Source organism: Haliotis cracherodii, unplaced genomic scaffold (genome assembly GCF_022045235.1).
Source record: "Haliotis cracherodii isolate W230 unplaced genomic scaffold, xgHalCrac1.p SCAF_4, whole genome shotgun sequence".
In the NCBI taxonomy this organism is placed as follows: Eukaryota; Metazoa; Mollusca; class Gastropoda; order Lepetellida; family Haliotidae; genus Haliotis; species Haliotis cracherodii.
The window spans coordinates 67,251,711-67,276,540 of record NW_027266297.1 but is presented as its reverse complement, the minus strand read 5'-3'; the positions used below and the strand labels follow the sequence as shown (position 1 = coordinate 67,276,540).

The 24,830-nt window shown below is 41.1% G+C and overlaps 3 protein-coding genes across 4 annotated transcripts; 1 reads left to right on the top strand and 2 right to left on the bottom strand.

Moving 5' to 3' along the window:
- Window positions 1–253: 253 nt before the first annotated feature.
- LOC139478882 (regulator of chromosome condensation-like) lies at window positions 254–8,289 on the top strand. The gene is made up of 11 exons (XM_071261556.1): window positions 254–361; window positions 2,039–2,120; window positions 2,235–2,422; window positions 2,963–3,142; window positions 3,841–3,985; window positions 4,120–4,191; window positions 4,884–5,042; window positions 5,674–5,790; window positions 6,138–6,296; window positions 6,607–6,712; window positions 7,135–8,289. Exons 2-11 carry the CDS (start codon window positions 2,042–2,044, stop codon window positions 7,202–7,204), a joined length of 1,275 nt encoding a protein of 424 aa, XP_071117657.1. The 5' UTR covers window positions 254–361; window positions 2,039–2,041; the 3' UTR covers window positions 7,205–8,289.
- Window positions 8,290–10,420: 2,131 nt separating this feature from the next.
- LOC139480032 (membrane progestin receptor alpha-B-like) lies at window positions 10,421–13,120 on the bottom strand. The gene is made up of 2 exons (XM_071263004.1): window positions 12,888–13,120; window positions 10,421–11,486 (listed from the first exon to the last, which is right to left on the bottom strand). The coding sequence occupies exon 2, from the start codon at window positions 11,484–11,486 to the stop codon at window positions 10,434–10,436; it is 1,053 nt and encodes a 350-aa protein (XP_071119105.1). The 5' UTR covers window positions 12,888–13,120; the 3' UTR covers window positions 10,421–10,433.
- A 501-nt stretch (window positions 13,121–13,621) lies between these two features.
- Window positions 13,622–24,024, bottom strand: LOC139478762 (membrane progestin receptor alpha-B-like). Of its 2 annotated transcripts, none has more exons than XM_071261376.1 (2): window positions 23,927–24,024; window positions 13,622–16,651 (listed from the first exon to the last, which is right to left on the bottom strand). In XM_071261376.1, the coding sequence occupies exon 2, from the start codon at window positions 16,600–16,602 to the stop codon at window positions 15,583–15,585; it is 1,020 nt and encodes a 339-aa protein (XP_071117477.1). In that variant the 5' UTR covers window positions 16,603–16,651; window positions 23,927–24,024; the 3' UTR covers window positions 13,622–15,582. The 2 variants fall into 2 exon arrangements, with proteins under 2 accessions (XP_071117477.1, XP_071117476.1); XM_071261375.1 differs by lacking the exon at window positions 23,927–24,024 and adding an exon at window positions 22,837–22,977.
- Window positions 24,025–24,830: the final 806 nt, after the last annotated feature.

Below are 24,830 nucleotides of genomic sequence, written 5' to 3'. Positions count from 1 at the left end.
ATTTTAAATCGATGGCTAAGCGAATGTCATTTATCAGGGAGCCAATCTGAAAATGAATGTGATCCGGAATGATTGGACTGGGCTTCTGTCTAACTAAACACGCGTACGGTTAAACTGGTTTTACATTTGGTACGCGCCGCAAGCTTCGCGTTTGCGTTCAGGTAGACAGAACCCCAGTCATTTGGAAATGGACAAACTCAAATCCCGTATAACAATGACTAGGGTAACAGGAAGTCGTAAGTGGCGCCATTCCTAAAAACGTGTATCAAGGGGGAGCGAGTACCGGCAGCTCTGTTTTCATTCAACATATTTGAGATTATTGAACGTTTACATAAGTAAATACTCTTGATTAGCATTGTGTGTAAGTACTTTAAAATGTTGATCAAATTCTTGATATTCCGATCTGTGCGCCTCTAGATGTAGATATGCACTGCTGGTCACAAGACAATTGCTACCGGTGTGTTAAAAACAAAGTGGAGAATATATCCGTTAGATAAACCCTTTTACTACAAAAAGCGCTTGATCACTTTGGTGTGAAAAGCAGCAGCAGATCTTTCCAGTTCGTCAACTATTCCATTTTGGTGAATCTGTTTATTAAGACTGTTTAAATTAGTTCGTCATCCAGTCATTGACGATATTCTTACATGTTTGTTTTACTATTATACTATGAAACAATGAGGCTGACAGCATACTCATACAACTTGTAAAGTGACCCTAGATTTAGTTCTTAGAAATAAGAAAATCATTTGCCCACATGCATTGTTTCAAGAACAGTTTAATAACCTCTATCTTGTTTGGTCCATCTGATAAATGTTACACTTACAGGTGAAATTGTAATTGTAGAGTTCATTTTGTTTATAAATTGTAATTAAGAATAATAATATTGTGAATGCTTTATCCTTCCAATAAAGGAGATAGGATCCAATGCCATTAAATTTTAGTACCTCTTACAGACCTAGACTAGAAGATAACTTTTAAAGCAACATTAACAGTCTTTTAAAAGAGGACCTGAGGTCACTAACAAATGGAAAAATAGGTTTTGCTTGGCTCTGTTAAGATTCACGGTTGTAATCTAGAGATCTTTAAAAATATGCAGAAAATACAAAAATTGCAAGAAGTAAGTCAGTTCCTAGAAACAGGATGGCTTGCCACTTAAACGTGATGTAATCGAATTGTCACATAAGCAGGATGTACTCGTCTTGTCGTATTAATGAGCTTATGTCATGACTGTAAAGCACAAATGGTTTATGGTCTGTTGTACAAACGAACTGTTGGCAGGCCTGGTTGAGCCGTCTAGTAGAGGAAAGACTTCTGCACTAATTACCCAATTTGACATGGTATAATCTCTATGTTTTGACAATAAATTGTCAGAAAATCTCAAGTGACTCCTAAGTGTGAAGTGCACAAGCTTGTTAATTGTCTGCCATCCTTTATATAGTTGGTCAGGTAAGGTTTGTACATTCACTGTACCTCTTGCTTTAGAAAGGTGACAACACTGGAAGAGCAGCTCCAAGTTGAATATTTTAAGTTGACACTGACTCTCAGAAACTGATTATTCTGTTGTCTTGGAAAGTTGCACAGTGCATAGATATTCAAAGGTTAGTTTTTTTCTCAGAAATGAAAATGTTATTGTTTGAATAGATACTGAGCAGATAAATGATTATGATAATAGATGATAAATAGATTATGATCGATTCTTGTCAGATTTATTTCGTCCTTCCTGGAGGCTGATATTCAGCTCTGAGTGTGCAGAAGATAAATTTGTGAATGTTATTATATAGTAATGGCCTTGTCAGTCAATGAATTGAATTTCATTAATAATGACATAGTGAGGCTTCATGCTTTATAATGTTCTACTGACTTGAATGCAGTGGAAAACTAACAATCCAATTTTGAACAACATAACCAAGGCCACTTAGTTTGGATAAATCCCTGCTCTTTTTCCCCACCCCCCAGTAACAATATCAAAACTTGTTTAGATAGCACGAACCCAAAGCACTGCACTCTACAGTTGCTAAAATAACTATTTTGACTCCAGATAATGGCTGGACGTGGCAAGAAAAGAAGTCGTGATGATGGGAAGGCGTCCAAATTGGACTCCAAACGCTCAAAGACATCAGGTAATTAAACAATTTCATGTTACATCATTGTTTTTATCATGATTTGTGTTCCCTGTGTCTGCCTACCACACATAATCTACAGGATGGTGATGGAACTGACTTCTTTCCTTGCAGTATCCCATCCGAGCCACGGTGACACAGCCGGCCTGGTACTGACCCTGGGAGAGGGGGATGTGGGGCAGCTGGGCCTGGGGGAGGACGTTCTAGAGAGGGCTCGCCCCGCTCTCGTCAAGCTCCCCAACGCTATCCTGCAAGTGTGTGCTGGAGGAATGCACACTATGTGTTTAACCGACAAAGGAGAAGTAAGTCTGTTTACAATAGTGAACTGTGTGAAATAAGGTCTTGAACGCTTTTTGAAATTTATGTCTTGTTTATATTGTGATGTTAGCGTTAGGAAGTGGCACTCGTCCTGTAGTCATTACCGGCCCAGGTATTCAAAGGAATAGTAGAAATTTGCCCGTTTCAAGGGTTATCATATGTTATCAGTGGACTAAAACTTTCTATTGCTGGGATGTGGTTCATGCTCGGACTGTGTAGTACAGAAAAAGTTGCTTTTGCTTTAGTAAACATTCAATTTTTTACTTATCCTGCATTACTCCTTAATGCATTCACTGCTTACCTTGCGACAAAAAAACTGGAAACGTCCTAGCTGTGTCGCGACAGGCAGTGGTCATGCGGGATGTAAAAGTGAGATTGCGGACCGGAACCTCACCCTAGAACCATCGCCGGGCGCTGTCCCAGTGTTTTTTTTTGTCGCAAGGTAAGCAGTGAATGCATTAGGAGTAATGCAGCATAAGTATACAAATGTAAAAAATATTTAGAATTACTAATTTCTGTTTCAGCTGTTTAGTTTTGGTTGCAATGACGAGGGTGCCCTCGGCCGTGACACATCTGTGGAGGGGTCGGAGAACACCCCAGCCAAGGTGAACCTGGCAGCCAATATTGTGCAAGTGAGCGCGGGGGACAGCCACACCGCTGCACTCTCCAGCGAGGGTATTGTGTATGCCTGGGGGAACTTCAGGGTGAGTGACTTACTACTCAGCACAGAGCAAAGACAGGTAGCAGGCACAGTGGTGTAAGGTGCTATACAGGGTCTTATAGCTCCAGTCTGCCACTCTATAGGTCACAAGTAAAATTTTATTATATCTTAATGGATATGACCTTCGAACCGTCCTCTTTGGTAATGTCAGCCTTGACAAAGAAATACTGCTGAAAATCAATGACTCTGTTCATCAAAAGAATTGTCTATATATTGTTTATATCTCACCAACTTTTGATGTACCACATGTGACTTAATATCAAGTCTATACTACTGTATAACATAAAACATATACCCGTGTACTACTGCTGCTTGTTTATCAATCCACTTTCACTGTAAGTGGAAAAGGGGGCACGGGTGGCCCAGTCGTCTAAGGCGCAGCGATTCGCTGTGCAGAGTTGCGTCCCTTGGGCACGCCAGAAACCTATGATTGTGGGTTCGAATCCCGGTTCACCCCGATTATGTTTCTAGGTTTGTCAGCACCATGCTCGTGGGTTTCACCGAAGTGGTAAACGTCTGAGACCTGCATCACTTCGGGCCTTCCTGACACGCCGTGATATAACTGGAATACTGTTAAAAGCGGCGTCAAACCCAACTCACTCACACACTCACTGTAAGTGGGAAAACTATAGCTGGTTAGCTTGGGAGATTAGGTCACGTGAATCTGTTTTCTATATTCAGGATGCCAGTGGATCTATGGGGTTGTCCTCTGCAGGTATTTCCAAAGTACCGCTCATGGTACTTCCAGATGAAACAGTTGTAAAGATATCATCTGGCAGTGACCACCTGGTGTGTCTGACGACCAAAGGTGAAGTATACACATTAGGTAAGTGTTTGTGACAGTCCACATCCCCAGCAATACATTTGACCTGATTCAAATTTTAGAAACTACGTAAACACTGAAACACCAGACTATTCGTGTGCCATTTTTCACTTTTACATCCTCCGACTTTGTTTCAGGCTGTGCAGAACAAGGTCAGCTGGGCCGCATTGCTGGCTGCTTCACTGCGAGAGGGGGGCGGAAGGGCTTGGGTAAGCATCTTTATCTTGTGTTTGATAGGAATAATAATTCCTAATGATGATTATTACAGGAACCTTGCTTGGATATGTTTCCATTGTCTGATAGACATTGCTTAAAAGGATGACAAAGTAGAAACAAATTATGGATAACAACTACAGCCGTTACAGTTAGTTCTTCATGAAGTGTCCCGAGGCAAGAGCCTTAACTGACTTTACAAGTCTCAGTTTCCATCCTTCCCAAACAAGGCTGGAATTCCTGGGCTCAATCGTAGCGCCACCAGTGGCTATTACGAGTTATGTTCCTTCTATGCCTCTCCCATATAGCCCCCTCTCCCATCAGATTCCACCTCGTATCACATGCATTTGCTTCAAACAAAATGGTGGCACTCAGTCAAGATAAAACGGTTCTTCACGAAGTACATCAAATCAAGTGTGCACCGTTAAAACATGAAAAGATTTGGAAAATATCTGTTGACGAGTTTGTGATACACATGCTTTGCAAATCCTGCAATCGACTGAACTCTGCATGTTTACGTACTGTAATTCAATTTCGGAGTGTGATTTTGATTGGACAATGCATAGATCTCGTTAGTCCAGTCCATAATCCCAGCCTTGTTTGGCAAATGGAAACTCTCTTGCCTCGGGAAGATGTTGCCAGTGTAGCAATGTATTCCTTCTGTAAGTATGTAATGTTATCGGTGCAGATCTGATCCTCAACCCGGGACTGGTCAGATGCAAAAAGTACAGGTCCAGGAAGATGGTGCAGTTCTCGGACATCTGGACCGGCCAGTACATGACATTTGCACAGGAGAAGGACACGGGAGACATCTATGCCTGGGGATTAAATAATTACTACCAGCTAGGTAAGTTAGCTTGCTGTACTGGATTTGATACTGTACATTATTACACCCATGTCCTGTGAAATATTCAGGTTGATTGCTCAATTGCATATCCTTTATACTGTGTTACAAAATATTCAAATTTAAAAGGGGGCGTAGGTGTAGCCTGTAGGCTAGAGCCCAGCTTCTCCCGCCGAAAGGTCATGTTCGATGGATACAATGTGTGAAGCCAATGTCTTCTGCCATGATATTGCTGGAATATTGCCATATTTACTCATATATTGAAATATATTGAAACACAGGTTAGGTGTACATTGACAAAGAGGAACATGCCCTGTTTCACACTGCACTAAAATATGTTCAGAATTTTGTCAAGATTGATGCCACTGAAAATATATTTACAAGCCTCTGGGGAAAGATTTACCTCCCCTTAACTGTTGCGGTTGTGTCATCATCATGTAAGTTCTTGTACAAGTTCACCTGGTTGCTTTCTAAACAAGTTGCTTTCAGAACTTCATTCAAAACAAAATATGAACTACAGTCTGTTATTTTAACCAACTGTTTATGAATTCTGGAGGTCCCCAGTGGACAACAGTGTCATGATACAGGGCGCTTCAGGTACAACAATACATATTTTTGACTGCCATTGTTTCAGGTTTTGATGACATGGAGAATCGCTATTTGCCGGAGCGAGTGGCCTCCTTCTGTATGGGAACGGACTGGAAGAGCATCATGGCGGGGCAGCATCACACGGTCGCACTGGACACAGAGGGTAAGGGGGCCCACCTTCATCCTACCTTGTAACATAAGTGGACAGGCATGGATGGATGATAATGGGATAATAGGATACGTATCAGTAACTTGACAATTGTTGACTAGGAAAAGCTGGCTGTTCATAGTGGCTATTTTTAGTTGTGAACTAATTACAAATGTGCTAATTACAACACATTTTGCTATATCTGACAAAGCCAATGGTCATTATTAGAATAGTAAGTAATATGTATCAGCAAAAAAAATACCATCTATTGTATTGTCACATGAAAACTCTTGCTGCACCAATCAATGAATTGACTTTATCTGATACAAAGGCCAGAGTTGTATGTGGGGATGTGTTTTCAGGGCGAGTGTTCACGCTTGGGCGTGCGGACTACGGCAGGTTGGGGCATGGTGAAGAAGGGAAGGAGCTGTCAGAGCCCACGCTGGTTGCAGCGCTACAGGAGAACAGGTGTACACAGATCGGCGCAGGGGGATGTGTGTCTCTTGCTGTCACAGAGAAAGGTGAGATACCTATTGTTTCAAAAGATAGCTGTGAGCAACCATATTGCTTTCATCCATATTGGATATGGAATTTAATCATCTAGGCGACTGTTTACTGATCATGTGGATCAAGGATCCTATTCAAGGTCACATCAGATCCCAAACACAGTAGTTGGAGACAGGGCTAGGATTAATGTATTTATTTCACTGCTGACATCATCAGCTAATAGTTGCCTTGTGGTAGTCATTCACTAGACCTTCCTGAATTCTACTTGTGGACTAGCAGATGTTCATGTAGAAAAACTGAGTTCCATGGTGTCTGGTGTTGCAGGTACTGTGTATGCGTGGGGAATGGGAACGAGTCGGCAGCTGGGCCAGGCGGAGGATGACGACATCTATGAGCCAACAGAGATGGGCGGCAAACAGCTCGAGCACAGGTAACTTTGTTATCCACTTATTTGCATTAGAGGGCTTTATCTAGGATAGGCCTTTGTAAATTTTAGTCATTTGCTGCAGACTTGGGGCCTCTGTGCAGATAAATCTAGATAAATTCCTTCATTTGGTATGAGCGGCCTACTGGACTGTGGATGTCATTTTTGTCATGACAACCACAGGGCGATTGGTTCATGCCCAAACGTCCAAAATTATGCTGGAATTCATGCATTGCATGACATTTGTCTTCGAATCTCCAAGGATATTTATCTGTAAACATCCACCTTTAAAATGAATCCAGTGAGAGGTTGTTATCCTATTTGTAATGACTAAACAATGCCAGTTTATGATATAGTCAAACAACAGCTTTAGTGCCCCGTGACCAATACCTCAAGGATAGACTAAGATGTTCTTATTATTGTTGCAGGAAAGTCATTTCAGTAGACGCAGGGGGCCAACATACAGTTCTGCTTGCCAAGGACAAGAATGGAAACTGATCAGTCGGATATGTTATAGCTGAGGTCTGATTAGAAAGTCGCAGTATGGAAGTGAATTGCATCCTACAGTTTGCAGACTCATCTGTCTGTTGGAGACCAAGACATTGTGTTTGTGCTCCTGTGGCATAGGAACAGACTATAGCAGAGGCAGCAGGGGCTATCTAACATGTTGGTGAAGACAGACATGGGTTGACATGGAAGATTGTTTCATTATTTTAGCAAGATTGGCTTGTAATACTTTTACTGAATGAATTTTACTGAACTTTAAGATCCCTTGGAAGGATCTGGTTATGTTTACCCTATTCAAGTCAAACTGATTATCAAAAATGAAAAGAATCAAGTGAACAGGGGGCCAAAATATCTGCTGAAGCAGAGTTTGCTTTCTTTGAAAAGTAAATTGATGACAATTGATAACCATGTCCACATTTTTGGAAAATAATAGTTTGTAGCAAGTTGCACCAACTGCCGAAAGTGAAGAAAGTGCTAACAGCTTTTCAGTAGTTGTGTGATGCAGGTTGCCTTGTTGCAGTTGATAGTCATGTTTGTACCTGCTCAACATCTCCATCTTGTCTGTCTCATGTTTATTACTGGACCTCTGCTGGCAGCATCACAGAGTTTTAGTATTTATCAATATAAACTGGAACAATGAGAAGACAATTATATCATCTCACAAAGTGATCTTTCATTTGTGGTGTGTGTGTGGGCGTTGCTTGACATTTTTGTGTATAGATGAGCGGCAGCAAGGTTTTAGTGTTTTGAGGCTAGTGTTAATGATATTTGCCCAGATTTTAGAACCAATACCACATGTATATTTGTCATGAGAATTTCTACTGTTTTATCCTTCACTGTGTCAAGGCTAAGTTTATATTGAAGTGCTGTTCGGCTTATTCCAAAGCACCTCCAGGGAACTTGATAAAAATGCTTTCATTGAATGTATGTTTAATTAATTGTTCCAAACTTTATTTTATTATGAAATGATTGCTACTTGTGTGTGACATCTTGTATGTAAACGTTTGCTTGAATGAGTGCTTGTATTTGGAAACATGTTGAACGATAATGAGAGATTTTGTAAAGCTGATTTTGAATAAAGGAATCCACTAGACCCTGTGTTATTGAAAGGAGACTGTGTCCAGTTTGGAGGACCCAGGGAGGGGAGCATACAGTGCTCTCTTGTCTCTTATACTCAGATAATCAATGTAACAAATGTTATATTTGGGATAAACTTTCTGAGTAAAGTACAGATTCTCCTACTTATTTTAGCCACTGAGGCTTCCACAAAAATGAGAGTCTGACAACTGGTAGTCTAGATTATATACTTTGTGTACCCCTCTGACAAGTGTCGGACTTTCATTTTAGATTGCTGACTTTGTGTGCCGGCGATTAGGTGCCTCACTCTGGCAGTGTGGGTTCGAATCCCGGAGGGACGAAACCCCCCAAAATATGAGACTCAGAAAGTGTTATCCCAAATATAACATTTGTACATTTGACCACTTTCTAAAAGGCATTGTGTGTTCAGATAATCAAGATGACATAGATGACACTGAAGACCGCTAAACCTTTGATAGGGGTAAAAGGGTTAAAAATGCATTCAAAAGCTGGCTAGAGAGCTGTTACTAACCCTGGATAATTGTCACTTCAGAATCATTGGATAATGAGATGTGCCATTCTATGTATATATTCACTCGACTTCAGAATAAGGAAACAGGAAAAGTGGACTGGTGATGTCACATTGTCAAGATTATTTATTTTCTGAATAGCTAAGCTAGTTTTGTTTCATATTTATGTACACCAAAATAATCCTAAAATTGACGCATTAGAAAGGTCTGCCTTTCATCAAGAGTGCAAACTGTTTATCACCTAATTAGATTGGAATATTTTGTTTATTTATATATAAGGGTGTAGAAGCTAGAGCCAGTATAATGGACTAAAGCATGTTTCACATTAGCAGGCGATCCTCTAAAGTTGCAGTACACAGACAACTGAATTGAGATTCCCTCTGGTGCTGTGGCTGTTGGGGCTCTCTGTTGCCTGCACAACACTAGTCATCAACAGCAATGTCTGTTTTCCCATGACGAACTTTGGCCATTAGACATTGCTTTAGGTTACTTGTCCACTGTCGCAAGTCCAGTGGGTCATATTTAGTGTGAATAAAGTTGTTTTTAAAATGGGAATATATTTTTTCACCAGAATACTTTATATCAAATTTCAGAAATTTATTCTTGTCACAAGGTTACAAGACAATACCCTTAATGTCATAAATCTCTTACTCCTTGTCTTATTCTGAAAAGGGGCGGTCGGGTAGCCTAGTGCTTAAAGCGTTCGCTTGTCACACCGAAGACCCGGGTTTGATTCCCGACGTGGGTACAATGTGTGAAGCCCATTTCTGGTGTCCCCCGCCGTGATATTGCTGGAATATTGCTAAAACCATACTCGCTCACTCACTCTTATTCTGAAAAGGCCTTTTCTTTCGGCCTCGTCATCACATCAGAATGATCAGTCACAATCTGAGTAGCATCAGCTAAGGAGAAGCAAACTGTAAGGTTGACCGGTTTCTAATGGACTTCTGGATAAGTCGATTATGAGCCTCTTGTCTTTAAGTGTAAGCTTCCAAAACAACCAAAAAATATACCCTTATATTTTTGCACAACACATTAACCATTCCAATTTGGAAAAGGACCCCTTCATGCAGTGCTTAATGACCAAGGCTCATAACGGGGCGAATTTTAGACTCCAACCCAAGGCCTATTGTCTTCACGAGCTATCCTCGAAACAGGTTAGGCAGTAGGATATCAAAGTGGATAAAGGTTTGCTCATCAAACCGCAGAACCGTGTTCGATCCCCATATGCAGTTGTTACAGCTAACTACCATGGAGGTAGAAGAGGTCTTCAGCAACCCATGCCTGCCGTAAAAGGCGACTTTGCTTGTCGTAAGCGGGATCGGGTGGTCAGGCACTGCATGAAGGGGTCCCAATTACGTGGATCGATGCCAATGATATTAATCACTGGATTATCTGGTCCAGACTCGAATATTTACAGACCGCCGTCTTATAGCTGGAATATTGTTTAGTGTGGCGTTAAACAACCAACCAACCAACCATAGAGGGAATATTTCTTTGCAACGTAAAACCAGACTCCCTCGATCGTCGGCCAAACAACCATAACATACGTCTTTTTCTTCTGATCTATGTATTTAGTATAAATAAAAAATAAATATGGGTTAACAAATGTATCATTTGCTCTTTGGTCGTATATCAAGCCAGTGTAGAGTCTCCATCTTGGCCCTGGCTGCAATGTCCTTCCTAAGAGTGACCAGGGTAAGGACCTGGGCCGAGATGAGGACGGCGTACGCCGCGAGGATGTTCCCGAGGTTAGGGTTGGTGTGAGCTGCAGCTCCTGCCTGGATGTCCACGCGGACCCCCTTCATCTGCATACTGATGGTCACCAGACACAGCAGGTGGAACAGGGAGTGCCCGTGACCCAGAAGGTCAAACCGCCCCGGGGCCAGGCGCTCTGGGGCGTGGCAGGAGAACAGAATGGCACATATCGCTAGCAGAAGGAAACACATGGTCAGATGGTTCAGCGAGGCGAGGGAACATCCTGGCGTCGTCATGCACTCCGTGTAGCGGGCAAATATCGGGATTGAAATAACCAGTGCGTAGAGTAGCAGAGCTGCGATCATGAAGACATAACGGGTGCTGTTATTTGTGGATGCGAACTTGAGTTTGGCACGACAGCAAACGTAGAATGTAAACCAACTGAAGAAGACGTTGAGAGGTAGGAAAACCGGTTCCATGACTGCGTACATGTATCTCTGAGAACAGATGTACATACACCCTATTCCAGTCCCGAAGGTATAAAGAGTGACACCACCATAGTCCATCATGAACAGAACATAATGCCACCACACAGATTTAGAATGGAACTGGTGGGCAATGGCGCTCAACAACGTCCCGAGGAAACACCCCAAACTGAACCCGATCAATGACCAGCTATATTTGTCCTCAATGAAGTCAAACGTCTGTGAGAAAGACCAGACGTGTCTGAGGATGAGCAGGGTGGCTAGCACATGAGACCAGACGTTGACACTCTCGTTGTGGACGTGGAACAGTGTCTTCCAGTAGTAACACCAGGGCTGGTCTTGCAGACGATATCCGGTGAGGATGAAGGGTTCCCTGAAGACAGGTGCGACGTTTCTGGCTGCAACTGTGCTCAAATGGGGCTGTGATATCGACAGGATGCGGGAGGGCACCCCCGACAGTCTGGCCCCACTGATGATCATCATCTGGAAAAAAGAAATAACGCAGTTTAATATACGCAATATACGTTTCATGGTAAGGAGTGAGGGTTGTTTGTTGTTTGTTGTTTAACTTCGCACTCAGAAATAGTCCAGCTATATGACGGCGGTCTGTAAATTTTCGAGTCTGGACCTGACAATTCAGTGATTGACATCATGAGCATCGATCCATGCAGTTGGGATACGATGACATGCATCAACCAAGTCAGCGAGCCTGACCAACCGACCCCGTTAGTCGCCTGTTATGGCAAGCAGGGGTTGCTGAAAACGGATTTTCGTGGGTCGAGTGAGGGTAGAGTTTACCGCTGCTTCAAATAGTATTTCAGTTGTGTATCTGCTAATATAAATATTGCAGGTACGTCTAGACATCACTACAGTATACATTATATATTATCATATTAATTGCGGATTTACGAAAGAAACGTTTTTAGGTGCTGTTTTCCCGTTATATCTGTGTGTAATATTTATCATGCGCACATACATCAACACATTATATAGCATACAATATTCGACAAGCATTTATGAAATGCTAAAGCGGCGTTCATCAATTGAAAATTGAAGCCAAAATATTGCTCTGTTTGCTTGACGATAAACACCTTTAACGATCATCTTGAGAAAGCACATGGTGGTGACTCTTAGTAGCCTAGCTGTCGATACTATCGATTTTCAATATACAAGCTACAGCGAGTCTGTCAAGATTATTTATTTTCTGAATAGCTAAGCTAGTTCTAGGCAAAACAACTGGTTCAAAACATGAACAGGCCATGAGGACGGAAAGCGGGTCCCAATCCTCATTTTGGTGGCCTGTTATGACAAGCATGGACACTGTACGAATATACATCTACACGGCAGGGGTAAGGCGGCAGATGTTGCATTGATGTTATCGATGTTTGTAATGAAAATCTGTGTGATTTAAATGAATACGTCGGTGTGATATGCTGTCTTGTATCATATATTCACATGGTATAAAATGAATCTGTGTGTTATTTAAATGAATAAGTCGTTGTGATATGCTGTGTTGTATCATATATTCACATAGTATGAAATGAATCTGTGTGTGATTTAAATGAATAAGTCGGTGTGATATGCTGTGTTGTATCATATATACACATAGTATGAAATGAATCTGTGTGTGATTTAAATGAATAAGTCGGTGTGATATGCTGTGTTGTATCATATATTCACATGCTCCATACACACTGACTATACTATTAAATGGAGATTAAATATCACAGGATACAGGAAGTGAGACAGGCCGCACTCCATGTTACCCCGTATTTAACAAGGAACTAATTTCACCGTGGTTTGCACAAACAAAGTCACATCGCAGTCTCGATCGACAAGGCGTCAAAAGTTTCATACACGGAGTTATTTAGTGCATCAACATACCTGGTATGACGCTGTCGTTAATGCTGTGGCAAGTATGTCCAGGTTAAAAGCCTTGACGAGAAGCCATGTCACTGCTGGGCCCTCAAATCAGCTCCACCGACAACTGTAGTCGCCCTAGCATGCTGGGTCAATACAGACATCAGTAACAAACACCTTCCCACGGCATAGACGTATTCATCATTGAGGGTATATATCGTTTTGACCTCTGGCGATAAATCAACCAGGTAACTTTGAACTCCAACGGTGACGCAGCAAAACGCGGAACCAATAGAGCGTGGCAAGGTCCGGTTGTTCAAATAAAATAGCAAGATAACGTAGCCGATGGCGTGTTTCTTCCCTAATGCGCATGTGTCATTACATTCAACGTCTTCTATTTGGATTGAGGCTTATACCAATCGTTTACTCGTTTGACTATGGGGCGTTTGGGTGTCCTAAAGTTGGCACCTTCTCCGCTCGCCCGGCTGACCATTGGTTTGAAAATCAAATAATCTATATGACTCATATTCATTGAACTCCTATGAAATATTATACTATACAATACAGAAGTCTTTGTCTCTGGAGGCACATACAATAACACGCCATTGGGGTACAATATGGGAACATCCTGGGGCTATAACAGTTAACACGGGACAGATGGAGCATCGTCGGCCAATAGAGACCGAGTTTTTGCCATAAAAATGACACACGACACGTGATAAAAGAAATAAAATATATATATTTATGTTTTTCCACAAAATACACAATTGGATAATCAAACAATTAATCAGAGGTATTGGTTGACAGATATGTTTGACAGGTACAAAATCACTTCGGAAGCACATTGGAAAAGGTGGAATGGCATGAATACTTTAAAGAAAATAATATCAGATTCACCAGGCCATTTTCGTTCACCAGAATATATTTCAAAGTACTGGAACAGTAACTATAAAAATGTTATGCGTGTGCTAATATTACTAACAACCAAATTTGAACAACACAAATTGCGTGACCTCAAACGTTTGCGAAAAGGCACTTCAATTGGATGTCTTGTAAACACTTAAAATTGTTGACTATAAAAATATATATATCTGGTGGGAAAATGGCTCTCGTTAAACCTCGTCACGCAATCACATGTAAATATATTTGTGTGTAAAAACAGCAAAGAACAATAAACATCACAAAGTCGGAAGTTCAAGGATTTAAAAAAATAACATTAGCTACAGAAGTGACCGTTTTCTCATATCCTACTGATAAATATTTCTTGTTTGATTCTCTCGACCGACTCTTTGCGGATTGGAAGAAAGACCTCATTCCCCGATCTATTCCCACGACCATCCCCGATTTTCAAGTGAATTATACCTCCATTCCGTTATGATAAATGCCCTGGGTCAATAAGCCACCATACCTTCGTTTTGGAAGTAACGTCTCCACCTGCACCGCTCCTAACCATTGCTAACTGTAAAGAATAGGTCCAGGGTCAGTATCATGACACACTGGAGACATAACATCCTGGATTATCGAGGGATGTTACGACTGACGAACCTCGACGACTAACGAATAAGAGTTACCATAGCAATATGGCTCAGATCACTTTATGGAGCGGAATAGATCCCCCGTTGTAAAAATTGTCCCGAAAGCGGAATAAATAGGGCTGGGGCAGTTACATACAACACGTGACATGACAGGGGTAGACAGCATTGGTAATATCAATGCAACTCATTTCGGGACAGTGGTAATAAAAACCACTTTGGTAGACTAGTTTCTCCAAAGTTTCACTTTAGCTTGGCCTGGGGGACCAGTGTCCGTGTTTATTCCTGAATGACAAACCATGTGCCTCCGTGCTCATCGTGGTTTGGAACATGGGATTATTAGGAAATAAGACTAACGGTTTACTGCTTGTTTCTAGTGAGAAGGGAACCTGTCCAGCAATTTACTGAATTGCCCCCTCATCTCACATATCCACATGCTCGTGTTTCATTTGGTTGGCGTTAAGAATGTTGTGCATTGTATCACTTCATGTCATGGAATTTGCGACACTTTTATACACATTTATCAGCGTTTCAGATCGGTTAATGTTTTCAGGACATTGACTGATAATGATCCCAAATGTCCCATGAAAAGTTGCTAAAATCATGAAAATGTCCTAGTTATCATTTGTCTCCAACAAAATCACTGTCAGAAGCTACCAGATTACTAAGAGGCAAGCGCGGAGGCGAAGCATTCCATAAGATGAAACTATAACATGAATAACTGTAAACCTACAGAGGCAGAGCACCAACCCATGGAATGTAAAAATGCACCCATATACATGTAATACTATTTCTACCATTCAGGCTCTGCACAAGCATCTACAGCTGCACTGGTAGCGATATCCTTCAGGGGGGTATTTTAGCTGAACCATTGCCAGTGCGGCGGTCAGTCTGCGTGGAGCATAAGCTAAAATGACGTGAATAAACATAACACTGTAAATTAAACACTCCAACAACTCCTTCTGGTATGTGTTTACACTATACAGTGAAATCTCGTTAATCCGGCGGTACCGTTAAATCCCAGTTAAATCGTCCGGATTAAGGAATTTCCAGATTAACGAATCATTGGTTATTAGTTATGTCCCTTTTTTCATAAATAGACCCCCCAACAAAAGTTGTTCGGATTAACGAGTTTTCATTGTATATTTAAATTCATTATGTAAAGATATTAAACTGACGGTTCCCATTCAGTCAGATTTTGAGGCACTTAGAACTTCTTTCACTTTTGTGTTTATGAGCCCTCTAATGCTGACTAATGTCAACAACTCAACGACTATCAACACTGCAAAGGCCATCAGAAATGACGTCAGATCTGGACGTGTATGCGCAGTAGCACCGGAAACAATATCCGTTTTTATGGCTTCCATTTCAACCATCATGGTGATCAAAGTACAGATGTGGAATATTTGGTGTCCATGGCCGAAAATATCGAAATGTCCTGGTTTCAGCTCTTCTGGGAAGTGAGTGGAGAAGGTCAGAGCGTCGGATATGAGGAAGAAGAAGACGAAGTGGAGATGTGTGAGGGAGGAAAGGCGACACTCGTCGTCCACGATACAGGGGACGTACCTGGCAAGTACTGGTAAACCCACAAGAAAAGCCTGGGAACCTAGCGCAGATACCATCAACAGCTTTCTTGCCTTGCTGTAAGGGTCCTTGAAACAGAGTTTGGCGATGCAACAGGAGAGGAATCCCATCCAACTCATCAATACATTAAACGGCAGGAAGACACTTTCAACGAGTCCATAAACGTCCTTATGTGAGCACACGTAGAAGCAGGCTAGTCCCGTCCCAAAACTGTTAAAGGTCACTCCTGCGTAGTCCAGCAGGAACCAGATGTAGTGCCACCAAGGCGACTTGGCGTGAAGGAGGTGACAGGCAGAGCTCAGGAAGGTTTGGATAAGAGCTCCAATGCTGAAGCCGATGATGGTGGCCGCGTCCTTGTTGGTTGCGAAGTCAATGGATAAGCTGAGTCGATATAGCTGCGTAAGGACCAACACAAAGGCAAGACTGTGTGTCCAGACATTCACGGACTCGTTATGAAGCTGGAAGAAACTGAGGAAGTAGTAGGACCAGGGTTTGTTCGTTGGTCGGTAGCCGCTGATGATGTACGGCTCCTTGAACATGTGAGCAACATTCTTCACCGAAAGTGTCGGCTGGTGCAGAGGCATTCGGAGGAGTATCTTCATGTAGTCCAGAACATTAGTCATGGTTGAAGAGTCCTTACCTCGGCGCTGACAGACACTCGGTTCCTTTATTCTGAAACATATATTACAAAATGTATATTCTAGTGTGATTTAATCACTCGTTACGATGTTTTGCAGTGGTACACGTATACTAGAATGAGGTTAAATGCACAAATCAACCCTTTAGTTTGGGCTCTAAAATAGCCTCGTCACAATACTATTTAAGGACGCCATACGACATAATAAATATCGACGCTTGCCACGTTAAGGTGACATATAAGGAGACACCTTTTAACCTGTACCAGAAAGATCGAGTGAACTTTGCTAATATGATCAACAACTGTTTTTTGTCTTGCATACATTATGAAGAAAGGGAATGATAAGAGATCCTATTCAAAAACGTATTTAGTCAACAAAACAATCAATGGCTACAAAATATCCATACCTACCATTCAACATGTTCCTCTTATTTACGTACATCATTTCGTATCAAGTGCTATCAAATCATTGACCTCAAGGCAGAAACTATCCCGATGCATCAAGACTTATGAGACAAACGCATATGAAGTTGCGAACGATGTAAGTGTGGTCGACTACCATGAAAATAACACAAATCAAATCTTTACTTTAAAGCACATTACCTTCTGAAATACATGTCCTGGTATCCATGTCATGTACATAAGACTATACCAGCGTATATATATGACGCACCCAGAGATAGAAATTAGCACTAGTCCTTGCCCTTGTCAAACTGCCCGATAGTGAAGATATCATGAGGACTAGTGAACTGTAAGTTTCATGAGGACTAGTGAAAAGTTAGTTTCTATTCCCGAGGGTCCTGTGAATGTCTGACTGCATTCAAGATTATCCGGTAGAAACCACAGCACTACCATCTAGATACGTTTATGCATGGCGGATTGTAACAGGTGCGTTTTAATTACAGTGCAGTCCAATCTCAGCAGACTATATATGTAATTTTCACAATAAATAAATGTAGAAATGCTTGGTTAATACCGATGGTTGTACTGCATATCTCGCGAGGAACACTGAACTCTATGGTGGCTGAGAAGGGCCATCGCTATATCGATACTATATTGCGATACCGTCACAAACGAAATATAACATTCAACGTCAAAGCAATAGAACGCCACGACAAAGCTTTAGTACAAGATATTGCAATACAGGGACATAACGATATTGCGATATATCTCTAATAGGGTGGTTCTCGTTGGCCAAAACGTTGTCTAATACTGTTTAACTGCGATGTCAAACCATGGCTAAAAACTGGAGCACAATGGAACAACGTCGTCAGATGACTGGAAGCAGGAGAACTCACATGACCGACCAAGCTCAAACCAGGTCATGACAGCGGCTGCCCAGGACCGCCTAATACGGTTACAAAGGTGTACAACGTCCTGCACAACAGCAGCAATTACAGGATTGCGAACGATATCTGAACAGGTATTACAGGCCGCAGAGGTAGATGCGGCCTGTCAGTAGCGTTATTTTGATATCAACTGCGACGATCTATGGCGCTTAGCACGCAGCGTATGACCTAAGCTAGCCCGGGCCCCATTTCACAAAACAACCTCAGCGCCAAGGTAACCACATGGACTTAGGTCGAGATAAGGTTGCTTTATGAAACAGGTGTAACTTAACGGACGGGAGAACCAGGATGTTGCGACGCCTGGGGGTTAACAGAGTCGCCGGTGTTGCCGGTGTAATCATGTGGGCGGAAGACGCCATGCAGTACTTGAGGCTGATGGTAGAGACACGAGATAGTGAGCTCTCATGTCCTTGCCATTGCAATTTTCTGTGTAATATCTTCATATTGGACACACTTACACTGTTGTTCGATTTGCAATTATTATATGTCATCACTCATCTAATGTCTAGATGTGCAATAAATATTTTACTTCCCACATCCAAATTTAGTGTGCGTTTCTTTCTAATGCTTATAGAACCTTTGTTTTGAATATATTGAATTTTATTTCATTCTGTGTTATTATTATTATTATCTATTTTCGCTTTCATTTATTACAATCAATTTTAATATATAATACATAGTACATGAAGACTGAAAATAGTTTAATTCTATTTGCCTAATGTGTAGGATTCAATGATAATCAAGTTTCCATTTAGACCAGACCAGTCGTCTCGCCAATCTTTAACAAACACTGCAACCCATGCTTGCCGCAAGAGGCGACTATGCCTGTCGCAAGAGGCGACTAACGGGATTGGGTGGTCAGGCTCGCTGACTTGGTTGATGCATGTCATCGTATCCCAATTGCGTGGATCGAAGCTCATGATATCAATCACTGGATTGTCTGGTCCAGACTCGATTATTTACAGACCGCCGTCCTATAGCTGGAGTGCGGCGTTAATCAACCAACCATGAAACATACATAAATCTTCTACAGTTTTGTGGCAATGCAGGGTGGAATGATTAGTTATGGAATTACAATTGTGCTCCGCTAACGTTCATGGTGCATTCGTGCTTGCTGATTAAGTATATTCCGTGTTTTCGTGCGTTAATCACACTTGCTTACCACTAATTAAGTCAGTCAAAACAGTTCCTGTAGATGAAAAGAAATGGATATCTTATTAGATGCTCAGTGTGAATCTACGTACCCGCTTTGTTTTATTTTGCAAATGGTGACTGAGCAACAACCCCATATCGCGTGACCCTATCGCCTTTTCGCTCTATCACTTCGTTTGTGGCAGTTTGACAATATCGTATCGTGATATCGCAATTTCGTATCGTACCATCGCTCTGACATTCATGTGTTAAACTCCCAAAAGCACCAAATATATATAATTTGGTCACAATAAAGCAATAAATATACCGATCTTCTGATCATTCTTCACCTCTAGAACGACAGGTTATCTTACTCTGACCAATCAGCAGCAACATACCACACATGAATGTGTGTAATTAATCACAATTATGGCTGTCGTTTGGATCGGTATATTTATCGGTGTTAACCATGTTAACCGGCCATTTGGTGGTCTGTGACATTCGAGCGGCTCAAATAACTGACTTTGTTGTGGTGCATGATTGTGTTCTTGTGATGAATATCATAATTCAGTTATGTACCACAGTAAGTCACGCCTGGAAGGGGCAAACCACAAGCTGATGAGTAACAAGCATGAGTAACGATCATCGCTGCCTGCGAAGGTACGATTCGATCCCAGAATATGCTTGTATACGAACGTAAGTCGAACAGCGTTATAAATTGGCACTAGTCCTGTAGTCCTTACCAAACTGCCCAATAGTAAAGGTATACTAAGGACTAGTAGAAATTGGCCCATTTTAAGGGTTTTGCTATATGTTATCACTATAAGGACTAGTGGACAAAAACTGTTAGTTTCTAACCCTGTCGAATAATACAGATCGGTTGGTTAAGCAACGGGACTTAGCTGATTGCATGCATTTGGGCCGTGGTTTGCTGCTCGTGCTTTCCAGACTCAGGTTTGCCTGATACAGACTCGATTATCTACAAACCGCAGTGAAACATCTGGCGTCAAATCATATACCACGAGGCTATCATTCGATATCATATGAATAAACCCCAACAGCCAGCTATAATACATATATACAAGATACGATATACACTATACCACCACGCTTATTTAAACATCAGTATTTAACACAGATACGATACTGCATACATTCACGCATGTACGCTTCCATTAGCACACTTATATACCTGAATGATGTATTACTATGTATCATGTGACGGTGGACTGTAAAGCGTAAAGAAGGTAAATCGGTACACCTGCTGCGACTGCAGCCTAGCTGATGCCAACACCCGACTAAGTGTGGTATATGAATCATACATCGGCAAGGACACACGTATCTATTCGTGAACTAATCACTCAGTCACTCTTGTGTGGAAGGGCAGGGCTTTGTCAAGTGTGCTTGCAGGTTATCGTAATTTATGACCTACAAATAGGTGTAAGTGCTTCAAGGCCAAACTGAAGTACCATAGACGCTGTCACCTTAGTTCAAATTGCCCAAACAAAAATTAATAATCAGCCTCGAGAGTGACAATCAATAACACGATTGTGTCTAACTGAGATATGTGTGTGTTCATAGGGCATTATGCTTCATGAAGCGAGAACATATCATTGTAAACCTCCTATTTAATAGGGTTGTTGGGGTAATTATGAGTGAAGAAAATATGTGAATGAGAATTTCATCTTATCTTTACTTAATTATTCCTTATAGAAACTGTTCAGTCAATTCATGATGACAAAAAATGACCGATTTCACAGGGGTAGAAACTAACATGTTTAGCCCACTAGTCCTTATAATGATAACATATAGCAAAACCCTTAAAAATGGCAAATTTCTACTAGTCCTTATGATACCTTAACTATTGGCCAGTTTGGCAAGGACTACAGGACTAGTGTCAATTTCTAACCCTGTTTCAGTCTGGGTGTATATAAGATATTATATAGGTGTCCATCTGACATCAAGGGTTATGATTATTGGTTAAGATTGCATGTACTGGGACCAGACCATCGGTCCAAAGCGACCTGAGACTGCGACTATATCACATAATTCCCCTTTTGTATTGTACCAAACAAACAAGTAAATCTATTATACAGTAATATGCACGTACGGTCGTATGGAGCTGAAGCTGCTTTGTGGAACGAATGGCAGTCCAATGCAGGCAGGGTCAAGCCTAGTGTGCATTTCATATGATGTCATTATGTTTTTTCATAACATCTTAAATTGTGCACGTTTTGGTTTTTAACCAACCAATATATCAATAAGCTGTTTTTTTCGAACGATAAAAAGCCTATCAAATTTGATTGCAACTAACGGAACAAGCTAACATGCTCGAAATCATATCTTGGCATCATTTTCAAAACATTGAATGCATGGACTTTCTAAACTGATTGTACAGGGCCAAACAATATTTTACTATAAACTCTGGCTATACGAGCCATTGGCTAAACCGCAACCTCAACATAGATATATCACAAATGAAACAATTACAAAGCGGGAATGAGGTTATTCCCTTTGACAATCGAATACTTATGTCAGAAGTAAAGTATAAAACAGTATATTTTGTTTATCAAATTACAGTGAACAGCTGCCGCGGTGAGGTATAATCACGAAGTCAGTGTTCATTCGGTGGGTCGCAGGTGTTAGTTACTGTATGGATGAAGACCCATAGAGCTTATTGATCCAAAGAGGCACCAGTGGGGTCTGAATACATTGAAAATATAGATTATATACTTATTTTATGGAAGCATCAAAGCGTATCAAGATTTATGAAAATAGATGCATTAGCATTTGAACAGTTCTTTTGAGTATTTGGATGTGATATCTATCCCAACTTAACTGATGAAGCCACACTACCCCCATGTCCTGGGCTACAACAAAGAGTATAAAAGCGGCTTCAGAAATCCGATTATCGGCATAATTTCGACATAATTTCGACTAATTGGCACTAGTCCTATATTCCTTGTCAAACAGCTCAATAGTTAAGGTATCCTAAGGACTAGCTGAAATTTGTCCTTTTCAAGGGTTTTGCATTATGTTATCATTATAAGGACTAATGGGCTAAAGCGATTAGTTTCTATCTCCGATTATGAATGTGATCTAAATCGATATGGAGTGAACGACGTTATACATCTGTATCTCCATAAAACATCAATGTAGCACTTATAAGGCAAAAGAAACATCAGAAATCAAGTAAACTTCTGGTGCAGGGACTCTTATCAATATAGATCTAAGAGGGACATTAATGTTTACACTATATTATATAGATCCAGGTGATCCAGTACTTATTTGATAAAGTAAATATTATATGACTCCGGTGTGATTTGAATGCATGTCAAGAGGCCCAGGTTTAGAAATAGAAACATCCTGGTCGCTTCAGCTGGCAAATTGAAACACTGTTTACAAATTCAGATTGCGCAATACCACTGTTAGTATAACTCAGCACACCGCCAGGTGGTCTTATAGTCGTGTATGTGTGTATGGAGTTATACATGTCGTGTTAGTCATATTTAACTGTTTGGTTTCGGAACGAGGACAAAGACAGCATTCTTTTTGTTGCATTAAAGAGTATCCTGGTATACGAAGGTACATGGTAAGTGAATCACATGACTTGACAGTGTGATCTACTTCCAGGTATGCCCGGGCGTTATCGTGTAAACATTGACACTGTTTCGTTCCGCTTGACGAAGCACTGTTGACCTACAAAATATGAATATGATATGTTGAAAATCGTGGCTTACCTCTGCATTTGTATGAGTACAGTCTTGTCCTCGGGTTATCTGTGTGTCGCGTGAAGCACTGTGTTCATTCTAGACTCCAGAATATCACTGTTTTCAAGTTGTCAAGTAAATATTGTCGTCTGCTATTTACGCGTCGTGAGTACCTTCTTTGCAGTTAATCAGAGAAAGGTTTTGATTGGTTTAAAAATATGGCTGAGTACTTAACGCTTCGACAGTTCGATTTGACAAGTGAAATTCCCGCCGAGGGTGTCTCTTTATCATATATTATATGTGTAGTATTTATGTATAATTTATATTATTTTTTAATGTTGTGTATTGTAACGAGGTGAGATTGAAATAAAGTATCTTGCTGGCTGGCTGTAAGTGTTTGTGAACAATGTGTGAACATTAAAAAAATTAAGTGCTGCCGCTGCCATAGAAAACTGGATAGTCAAAAGCAAATTGATCCAGGGGTTATAAAAATAGATCTGTGCGGAAAACGAATGATCAACGATGATTAATGTATATTAATACGATATGATTTTTCCCCACAATACCTCTACCACACCTCTGCTAGAGCAGCTGCAACTTTACTAACACAAATATCAATATAATACCAGTCAGTCTCTTATACCATAAGCATGAGTGAGTGACTGCGTGTTTAGCAGTCAATAATATTGCAGTAAAATAAGCACTTCAACAGCTGCTACTGCTGCAGAATATGTTCTGGTTACGATCAGTCATCGATATGTGTACACACTGGGGACCCATGCATAAATTCACGACATTTTCTATAACATTATGTATAATTTGTTTTGATCCATACACGTGCATGCACGAAAGTTGCCCCATCATCAAGTTGACACTTGTGTGTATGGCCAAGACACTATCTATCTATCTATCTATCTTTTTCTATCTATCTATCTATCTATCTATCTATCTATCTATCTATCTGTCTGTCTGTCTGTCTGTCTGTCTATCTGCGGGGACTGACAGACTGTAAACATTCTCTCTCTCTCTCTCTCTCTCTCTCTCTCTCTCTCCCTATTTTCTCTCTGTGTGTATATATATTGATATATAAACAATATTGATATTTAAACAAGATACATACCCACAAACCTGTGTTGCTCAGAAGAAGGACGTTAGCACTCTCGTCGAGAAGTTGTCATGGGATACATAAGGATCACAGGTAATGCGACTATACACGACCCGTCGTGCAGCTAATAGTCAAGTCATCCGCGTCAATATGCCTATACCATGTACGGTATTGAAGGCCAATAACTGAAATTGTCATTAGGCAATGGGGCATCGGTGCGCGTCTGTTGATATCATCAGGTACCCAGGTGACATTAATGTGATTACTGTGTACCTATACCTACATACCGCGCCTGGGCCGAACCCCAAGGGCTAGTTAGCACGCCGATGAAGCCGGAAGATAATTAATTAAACTTAGTTGGGAGTGAATGATGTGTGCTAGTGCTAAAACCTTCATATTTGGGAAAATATATCAGTGACGGGTACGTACGTTTACTTCTTTGAACATACGGGCGGTCGGGTAGCCTAGTGGTTAAAGCCTTCGCTCGTCACGCCGAAGACCCGGGTTCGATTCCCGACATGGGTACAATGTGTGAAGCCCATTTCTGGTGTCCCCCGCCGTGATATTACTGGAATATTGCTAAAAGCGGCGTAAAACCATACTCACTCACTCACTCTTTGAACATATGACATATAATAACTATTGTTCAATGAGGGTTGCTATATCTCATTGTAGTGAGTATTACTGTACGCATAGCGTCCATGTTGCTTGAGGATATATTGAAACACATATTGTTCAATATAAGGGGGCGTATTTTCTGACCCTTTTTTAATATAACGGGACATATGTTAAAACCAATGTTATTAGAACAGCGGGACATATGTTATGACCTAGCTTTTAGAGTATAACGGGACATTTGTTTTGACCACGCTGTTCGAGTATAACGGTACATATGCTGACCACATTTTTGGAGTATAAC

Coding starts and splice junctions, on each gene's coding strand:
- LOC139478882 (XM_071261556.1), top strand. CDS start 2,042: ATGGCTGGACGTGGCAAGAAAAGAAGTCGTGATGATGGGAAGGCGTCC. Junction 4,192..4,883: donor AGGGGGGCGGAAGGGCTTGG/GTAAGCATCTTT, acceptor TTATCGGTGCAG/ATCTGATCCTCAACCCGGGA. Junction 5,791..6,137: donor GGTCGCACTGGACACAGAGG/GTAAGGGGGCCC, acceptor ATGTGTTTTCAG/GGCGAGTGTTCACGCTTGGG.
- LOC139480032 (XM_071263004.1), bottom strand. CDS start 11,486: ATGATGATCATCAGTGGGGCCAGACTGTCGGGGGTGCCCTCCCGCATC.